Source organism: Piliocolobus tephrosceles, chromosome 1 (genome assembly GCF_002776525.5).
Source record: "Piliocolobus tephrosceles isolate RC106 chromosome 1, ASM277652v3, whole genome shotgun sequence".
Taxonomy (NCBI): Eukaryota; Metazoa; Chordata; class Mammalia; order Primates; family Cercopithecidae; genus Piliocolobus; species Piliocolobus tephrosceles.
The window spans coordinates 218,353,300-218,363,010 of record NC_045434.1 but is presented as its reverse complement, the minus strand read 5'-3'; the positions used below and the strand labels follow the sequence as shown (position 1 = coordinate 218,363,010).

At 60.8% G+C, this 9,711-nt stretch overlaps 1 protein-coding gene across 1 annotated transcript in view; it reads right to left on the bottom strand.

Moving 5' to 3' along the window:
• LOC111544593 (multiple epidermal growth factor-like domains protein 6) overlaps window positions 1-9,445 on the bottom strand; it is a 131,922-nt gene extending 122,477 nt beyond the window's left edge. Inside the window, exons 1-2 of the mRNA XM_031936258.1 lie at window positions 9,315-9,445; window positions 475-609 (exon numbers count right to left, since the gene is read on the bottom strand). Coding sequence (XP_031792118.1) covers window positions 475-609; window positions 9,315-9,445 — 266 coding nt within the window. The remainder of the gene's footprint in view (window positions 1-474; window positions 610-9,314) is intronic.
• Window positions 9,446-9,711: the final 266 nt, after the last annotated feature.

Here is a 9,711-nt window from a genome sequence, read left to right as displayed (position 1 = left end):
GCCAGTTCCCCACACAACCCACTTTGCAGTGGGCTGGCTCTGCAGACCCTGAGTCTATAAAACGGGAGAGGTGTGCACAGGCACTCAAGTTCGGTGTTGAAATAAAATCTTGAGCAATAAAAAGTTTCACGTGTGTTTGGGAACAAGGCCCTAGGGCCAAGCAGCAGCAGTCTCCTGCCAGGCCCCTGGCAGGCTGAGACCACTCTCCCCCTCCTGCGTGGCCAGCATCCTCCTGGGCCAGGTGCTTGACTAAACAGGAGAGGGCTACAGCATCTGAGCAGCCCCATGGCAGCCTCACTCGGAGGGTGGGAGAGGCCTCAGGCACAGATGAGGGCTTCAGGCAGGGGGTCTGTGTGGCCCCGGGACCAGGACGGAGTCCCAGCCTCAGCTGCCCAGCTCCTGGGTGGTCAGTGCTGCCCTTTATGTGAACAGAGCCCCTCCCCCAACATGGGACCCTGGGGCCCTTGCACCTACCTCCGCTCATGGCCCATGCACCACGCCTGCCACCCACAGCCGGCCTTCCACACTGGCACCGTGTGGCTGAAGGCCTGCACGCACGGCTGGCGGCGGCCCACCAGGGTCAGCTCCTGCTCAGCACACACGTGGGGCCTGGAACAGAGACACAGAGAGTCAGCGCCTCGGCCACCCCTAGCCGGCAACACCCACCCCTCCTGCACCCCCAGCTTTGGGTGCCAGCTCATCGGGAGTGAGGTCCAGACCCATGGCCAGGCCTCCACAGCACAGTGCCCGTGCCAATGCCCCAGGCCGACCATGAGACCCAGGCTTGAGGGCACAGGAGCTCGGGGAAAAGGCAAGATGACCGCCACATCCCTATGCATGGGCTACAGCGTGGCTCCTGGTCCTCCAAGACCTCAGGACACAACCACCACCGAGGCTGCCTCAACAGACAAGAACTGTAGCCTCAAGGCACCGTCACGCCTGGTCCAGAATCCAGGACCAAGCCCGGGCCCATGTGTCCTTTCCACCCCAGCTCTCCCCGCCTTGCTTCAGAGATGTCCCAAGGCCTGATGCTGCTGGGGCACACGGCTGAGCGGGAATTCGCCCACGGCAGGGTGGGGTGAACACGGGCCCATTCGCTGTGAAGTCAGCGGCTTGCTGGCATCATATTACCCGCACTGGTGAGTGTTTGCTCTCAGAGGAGGAGGTAAAAACCCCAGGCCCATCCCTGCCAAGCTCCTTCAGGTCCCCTCCAAGGCCTCTCCAGCCCAGAGCCTGCATAAACCAGGGGAGGGGAACACACCAGGGACAGGTGCCCTAAGCCAGCCATCCAGACCCCACCGGGCTCGGAGCAGGTGGAGAAAGGACTCAGACCCTTCAGGGGGAAGGATCAGAGGGAGGGACCCTCCAAAGACAGCCACACGGGCCAGCACCCCCAGAGCAGGGGCTCACCCCTGGCCTACCCTGACCGAGGGGTGAGGCAGGCTCCCTCCAGAGAGGCAAATTTGAGGGGAGAGGACAAGGCTCCAATGCTCGTGTCCCACTGAGTCAGGTTACATCCGGGGGGCCTCAAAGGAAAGAAGAGGTTTGTCCTGCTCTCCCAGCTCTGGGCTTGCTACCTAGAACCAGGGCCAGGCACACCTGGTGTGGGCCGGTGTCTCCCCTCCAGCCTCAGGTGCAAGCCTGGCAGATCCCGCCAGAACCCCTCCCACCTCCTGGGGGCAAGCAGGTGGCATGGGTTCCCCCAGCCCCTCATCAGAGGTCCCCACTCCACCAGGAATATTGTCCAGGCTCGGTACCGCCCTCTGCCCAGGCCTTGCCACGAGCCCCTAACCCGCCGCCGCCTGGTGGGCTGGACCCTGGCTCAGCACTCAGAGACTGCCCGCCCCGTCCAGCCACCCTGGCCCCAGGCCAGCCACCCCCAGATGGAGGCTCTCGCAATGGAGGACTATATTTTTCCTCTTTCCTGGGGCTCGTGCTGTGTGGGAAGCCCTGTGTCCCCTCTGACTTCAGCCCACCCCCTTGTGCTGAACAAATCCAGAAAGCACAGACCCAACACAGCGGCACCAAGCTGAGAGTGGCAAATGGCAGGGCCTCACCAGCTGGGACAGCAGGGGCTCCACCAGGCAGCTGTGGCACACAGAGGAGGGACCCTGGCCTCCAGCTGCCCACCCACGAAGGGGCAGATGAAGGCTGGGACCAGAGTCCAGCTCCAGATCTCCAGTCAAGTCCGAGAGGGGCTGGGGCTGTGGCTGGACACGTCCTGCCTGTGACCTCCTGCCGAGAGGTTTTGCCCACACTCTCCCGCAGTTTCCCAAAATGCCCATCCCAGGGCTGAGGCTTGCCCACCCAAGGCAGCGTTGATCTCTGGAGTCCAAGCCCAGGTGACTGCAGGGCAGGGGCACAAGGCAGGGTGTGAGGCAGGGCAGAGCTCCTCCTGGCCATGAACAGAGTCCAGGCTCCCCACCAACTCCCAGACAGACCTGCAGCTGCAGCCGAGAAGCCTCCACAGCCATGGGGACCCTCCAGCCAGGTGGAATCAGCTGCAGGAACCCAGGGCAGGTGGAAAGGCTCTGGCATTGCCTCTTCCTGCACCAGGAAGACAACTCCCTCCTGGGCAGGGAGCAAGACTTCCAAAAACCCTGACTATTTCTACCTGCGAGCCAGGGAAGAGGTGACTCGCTCAGGAGTGCCTCCTCCGTGCCCAGCACCAGGTCCTTCCCTGATGTTACATCATTGAATCTCACCCCTCCCAGGGAGGAGGTGACAGTGACCCCCTGATCTGCTCAAGGTCACCAGCTAATGAGAGGTACAGACAGGACTAAGGGCCAGGCCTCTCCCACCTTCCACCAGCACTGTTTGGCCTTCTGTGTCCCAAGAGCCATGGATCCCAGCATGAGAATAGGTGAGGGGGCAGGGCCAGAGGTTGGATCAGGGCCAGAGGGTCACGTCTCCAGGGAGGTCCCTCCTCAGCCTCCCTGGGGCTGGGTCCTGACCTCATTCCTGACCCCCAGACTACAGCATCCATGGGGGATGGTCTCACAGCCCCCAGGGCCACTGTCCCACTCCATCCTGCTGTGACCCAAGGCTGACCTCTGTGGATCACATCCTCCCAGCACCTGCACACACACACTCTCTCTCTCTCACACTTACACCCTCAATCACACACAAACTCACACTCACACACATTCATAACCACTCATACACACCCACAGAGTCACACACTCACAATCACATACACCCTTACTCATAATCTCACACACCCACACGCAGTCACACATTACTTTACACGGACTCGAACACACTCACGCTAACACACAATGCACTCACATATACTCTCACACACTCACACACACAATCACACAAACACAGTCGCACACATTCACAAGCACACACACATTCACACATGCATGCTCACACACTCAACATGCTTATACACTCATACATGTTCACACACGCTCAATCACACTATCATACCCACATACAATCACATACACACAAACTCACAATCACACATTCACATTCAAAATCACACACCCTCATACACACATACACTCACCCACACACACATACACACAATTGCATATATACACATTCACACACAATCACACACACATTCACACTCAAACACAATCACACATACTCATACACACTCTCACACATTCACATACACACACATTCACAATCACACACATACTCATACAATGACACACACACACCCACACACATACTCAATGACACACACACATACCCACACAATCTCACGCATACACTCATGAACACACACACTTCTCTGTACTGTCACGCATGCTCACACACTCTCACACTCGCACACACATATGCACACTCAAACTCCCATTCTCACACACTCACACAGGCACACACATACACACTTACACACTTTGCCCTCTGGCTGCAGGGTGGGTTTAGTCAACAGGAGGACCAGCAAGAGATGTGGGAGAGGCACTGGGGTTTGGCCCTCCTGTCAGGGGCAGGGGCCGCACCCCCTCTCTCCAGGTTCCAGGACCCAGCCCCCACCCAAGGGATGGCCTTGGCTCCACAGTGGCACCCCCATGCTTCCTCACCCATGCACCTTCCACACAGCATGCACCCCTTTGTGAAGACTCCTCCCCAACCCCTCCTGGGACAGTGCCACCCCCGTCCTCCTCCTACTAACAGATACACTGTCCCCCTGAAACTCAAAAAGCCACGCTTTCACGTAACAGTGTCAAATTTAGGATCAGAGATGGGTGTTTTAAAGCACTAGTTCATCTTGGAGGGCAGAACTCGTGATGAATGCACCCACCCCACTGACCGTCAGGCTCTAGGGATGCAAAGCATCACGCACTGGTTCTCAAAGTGGGATCCCCCGGCCAGGACCAGCAGCCCCTCCTGGGAACCTGCAGAAATGCACACTCCTGGGTGCCACCCTGGTCCACTGAATGCAGGATGCCGGGGGTGGGGCCCAGCATTCCTCGGGGAGGGAAGGATTGCGTGTGTTTGCCCAAGCCCACCAGGGGATGCCGGAGCACACTCAAGCTTGTAACCCCAGGCCTAGCGGTTTGTAGCAAGGTCTCACTGCCAGGCAGCCTGGGTTTGACTCTCAGCTCCCCACAGCCCGTCTTTAAGACATGCAGGTTACTGAGCCTCTGCCTCAGTTTCGTCACCTGTAAAATAAGGATTCACAGCATTGACCTTGCCAGGTTGTCATGAGGGTTAGATGAGCCTGCACAGAAAAGGGCTCCTGACGGCCCTCAGGAGGTGTGAGCTAGTGTTATTGCAGATGCTGGGACTGTTTATTCCGGAAAAAGTGTCACTTGTACCTCGAAAGTGGGCCCATAGGAACTGCTACAGGCATTGAACGCGTTTGCTGCCCCTGTGCCTTGCAACGCACTTACCCACGGCGAGCCCTGGGCACAGGTGGCCTTGAACTCCTTGCCACAAAAAAACAGAAGTGGGGGGCGGGGTGGGGGTAGGCCGATGATCCCCGAGCTTCTGGGCTACAGGGTCCAGCCCAGGCCTGGGCTGCTATGGCCCCTGTGCTGAGGGCAGCCACTGTGAAGGGACTCTGTCACCATCTCAGGATGGAGATGACAGAGAGGGCAGAGCTGTGAGCCTAGGTTTTCAGCAGACACCCCAGGCCTGGGGCTTGCTGTGCAGCCTGAGGAATCACTGACCGTCTCTGAGCCCTCAATTCAGCATCTGGAAAACAGGTGTGATGACAGCTCGGGCCCCTGGGGCTTGGAGACATCGGGGACATGGCCGGGGCTGGGGGTCCTGAGGGGTTGGGTGCTCCCTTCTGAAGGGCCTTCTTCTCCCTCCTGGCCCTCCTCAAACCTCAGCAATCTCAGCTGCCACTAACCAGCAAGATGACAATGCTGAAGGACTCACCAAGACCCCTTGCCAACCCCACCCTCGACCACCCAGCAGCCCTTCCCGCACATCACACCCGTCGCTCTCCAGGCCCCTGCCCACCTGGTGCGCCCTATGTCTCCCCAGTAACTTCTCCCCCTCACGGCTCTCCCCAAGGCCAGAGGGCCCTTGCCCTGCCCAGCCAGGCTGTGGTCCCTGAAAACGGCTCCTGGGTGGCTCTTGCAGTGACCCCCAACAAGACTGATTGATCATCCATCAAGCCAGCCTTCAAGGACGGAGGGGTGAGCATGGGAACGACTGTTTCTTCTGGGGACTTCAGCACCAAACACACAGCCATAGCAGCCTTCCTGCACCACATGCGGCCCCACCAGCCTTCCCGCACCCCACACGACCCCAGAGGCCTTCCCGCACCACACACACAGCCATAGCAGTCTTACCGTACCACACGCGGCCCCAGCGGCCTTCCCACCTGGGAGGATGGAGAAGGTGGCAGGGGGAGGGCAGGCAGAGGAGCGGACAAAAAGAAACCTGCCCGCTGCTGCACATGGGTCTGAGGAGAACCCAATAAAACGTCTAGTGACCTTAGACAGGACCAGCGTCCCAGGCCTCACTGTTCCTTGCGGCTGGAGTCTGCCTCCCATCTGGGGGGTGGAACAGGAATTCCCAAACTACAAAGTGGACCCGGCTCAGTCAGAGGCGGAATGCGTTCCAGCTGGCGGGCCATCTGCTCCCTGGCAGAGCTGGGGTTCCACTGGCAAGAGATGGGCATGCCGCAGGGTCCCTCCAGGGCGGGCAGCGACAGTCTGGGCCCAGCGACGGCATCACCAGATTGTGGACGGGGAGATCCAGAAACCAGGCAGCCAGCCTGGCTCCGCTCCCCAGCCTGGCTGAATGCAGCCCCTGAACAAACCCCCTGTGGGCAGCGGGGGCGGCGGGGGGGAGTCGGGGACGTCGCTCAGGACTGCGGCCCCCACATTTATTTTTAAAGGCTCGTTTTTACCCGCACAGTTCTCCTCTGCTTATGCTTCCCACGTAGCCAGCATGGGGGGAATCTCGAGGCCCTGGGGTTGGGGGAGCCCAGCGCCTGCCCTGGGGCCCCTCAGACCCTCAGGTACCTTCCCAAAGACAAGGAGACAACGAACAATGTCACTTGAAGCCCCAAAGGCAGCAGTTCACAGAGAGCTCCTTCCCCTCCATGTCACTGTGCTGTGAAACTCGGGGCCCGAAGGGGAGGCTGCGAACAGCTGCTTTCTACACCCTGGGGTTGGGGAGCAGGCCTGCTGACAACCTGCAGGCCTCAGGCTCAGAAATGGGGCCCTTGGAGCCCATGGCGCCAGTGGTTCCGAAGAGCTACTTGCAGGATTGGATTTGAGCTTGCAGGGCCCAACCCATCCTGGAGGGGAGACGTCGTTTCATTAGCTGATCCCAGAGCACTGGCCATTTTTGCAGCACAGCTGCCCAGGGGGGACTCCATCAGAGAGAACCCGAGCTCTCTGCAGCCCAGCAGCGCCTCTCAGGGTCTCCAAAATGTGGGACTTCCAACCATGGCTGGTCCAAGCCCTGTGGGTCCGTGCCTTAGCAGGTGGGCAATTGGCCCCCTTCTCCCAGACCCTGTTCCTAGACGCCCAGCCAGCAGCCTAGGGCGTCCTGCATGAGGCCCCAGGAAAGAGGCCAGCCATCCTTCCTCGTAGCGGAAACTCACTTCAGAGTGACCTGAATCAGCACATAGATCAGCTCTGCCCACTCCAGAGATGGGGCAAAGCACCTGGGTCTGCGAGTGAAGGACACCCCGTCACTGCCCCCAACAGCATCTCCCAGAGGCCCCGGCTTCTAGCATTAACAGAGGGTTGGCAGTAAGGCTTCAACTCAGCAGCCAGTGGTTCAGGAAAACTCAGCCAGACGGGGTGCCACTGCCCCATGCCAGGCTCTGCCTGCTCATCAGATTCCCAGGAGGAAAGGGTGGTGGGGACAGGAGCAGTAGGGACTGAGCACTCTTTGGGACCCGGCCTGCTCCTCTGGGGTAAGGGAGCCAAGAGAGCCCCTGCCCCACCCCCATACCAGAGCCCACAGCTTCCTCCTCCTTTCTGCCCCACAGAGTGAGCCTCAGAACAGGCCCTGCTCTCCACAGCCCAGTGGGGACCTCTCCAGGGTCCAGCTCAGGGTCCCCGCACTCACTCAGCCGGCCAACTCCGGCACACTGCGGCCTGGCTGCATGTCCAGGCACGTGCCAGGTGCTTACAGGACAACCGGCCTGTGGAAGGCATGCCTGCTACCGTCACAGAACTCAGACTCTCGCCGGCGGACGATCTGTGAGCAGAGTGAGCAGAGGCTCCCAGTGGATACGCCTGGAGCCAAGAAGATAAACCAGGGGCACAGGCCCCCAGCGCAGCCATCACCACTTACTGCAGCCAGGGAGGCTCCCAAGGAGAAGCGTAGGATGTGAAGGATAGAGAAGGGAGAGGAAGGGAGGTTTGGAGAAAGGATGAGCAAAGACAGCCAACTCTCCTGCAACCCATTTCCACCTTTCAAACGGCTTTGCCCCAGGCTCGTGAAGGGTCGCCCGAGCCCAGGTGCACAGACAGAACACAGGAAGCAGACCCTCCACTCCTCTCCTGGAGACCCCAGCAAGTCCGAGTCCAGCAGGGGGCCCAGGAAGGCCGCCCACAGTTTCCGCAGTGCACTGGTGGCAGAGGCCCCTCGCCAGAGCAGGGTCATCCGAGCAGAGACAGCAGGCCATCCGCCAAGCAGCAGCCCAGCCCTGGGACTCCGGGCAGCCTATGCCCCTGGAAGCCCCTGGCTGGTCGCGGGAGGAGATGGCTGGCTGAGCAGCGAAGGCCACTGTGGTGTCCCTTCTGAGCCTGCAGCTCTCCTCAGACAAAGGCATTGGAATCACAGGAAAGAGGAACGTTCCGTCGTCATGTGGAGGCAGGACTAGGGCCGTTCACATTGCGGATGGCAAGGCCCCCACCCAGGGACTGCACGGCTTTGAAAAGGCCTCCTTCTTGGAGTAAAGCCAGACCCAGGGTGGGATCTTGGGAGCTTGGACCCCCTCCCCTCCACCATCTTGACGTGGCAGCTTCTTCTCTCAGTCCCCAGCCAGTTGCAGCTCGGTCCTGCACGGCCAGGTTTGTGGCGGGCCCCTGAGCACCAGGCCCTGCAGGGGAGTGCTGGACAGGAACAGCCTGAGAGCCCCTCTGTGGCCCCTGGACGGAGAGGCTGTCGGACAGGAGGCCTTCACCTGGGCCTGGCCCTCACCCACCACCCCTGCCCAGCAAGGCCAGGGAGTGCTGGGTGGGGGCGCCAGCGACTCCCCTCCTCCTCCTCCTTCTCCACTGCAGCACCAGTTTTCCTTTGAGGCCAACACAAGGATTGATTTGCTGTTCAAGAGCGACCGCTAAACGGCCCGTTAGGGAATCATCTTTCAAAATTAAATTCATCTCGGCTGCCTCCCTGACCCTCTCTTCCTGCCCATTCTGGCACTACATTCCTTCTTCAACAGCCCAAAGTACACGTGTTTAACACACAGACCAACTCCATTCAGCTCCCCCGTCTGGGCACGGCTCGCCCCTGCGAAGGCCCCCAGACCCCAGGAGACAGGCTTTGGAGAGAAGCGGGAACAGGCGGCTTCCTCTCTGCCTTCTCCCAGCCGGGCTCTGGGGCCAGACCCTGCCCGGAAAGGGGCCCAGATTCCTCACCGCTTTCCAAGTACAGTATCTGCCTGAGCCTGCAGGACCCACATCACGGAGCAAAAGAAAGGGAGACTGGGAGAGGAGGAGGGGACACGGCGAGGGGCCCTGCCACAGAAGTGCTCCAGACTCGACCCAGGAGCCCTGGGTCTCAGCCACCTCCTCCCCAGCTAACGCAAACAGCCCATTGTTCTGGAGCCCCAGGGACAAAGCCTCGGAGCTCGGTCCACCGCGGGCCTCCCGAGGCCCCGCGGTCTCTGGACGACCCTCGGAGCCCTCCCAGCTCCTGCTACTCACATGCTGGGCTGCAGCGGGATCAGGGGCCGCGGCGGAACGCTGGCGCCCACGAGCACGGCGGGGAGCAGCAGCAGCACCAGCGCCAGGGCCACTGTGCGCCCCGCTGCGCTCGCCTCTTCAAGGAACGACATTGTGCGCGCCAGTGCCTTCTCCGCTCCCGGCTCACAGGCGGCTCCGGCGGCTCCCCGGAGCCTCCGCCTCCACGTGCGCCATAGGACGCAGCCACAGGTGCCCGCGCCGGGTCCGCGGAGCCCAAAGTCGCTGCAGGTGCGGAGCGTCCGGCTTCCCGCCGGCGCCCGAAGTGGCACCGCGGAGACCTGGTCGCCGGGTCCACCCTGCAGACACTCGCCCCAGCGCGGTGAGCACCGTGCCCCGGGCCCAGAGCCTGGAAGGCCGC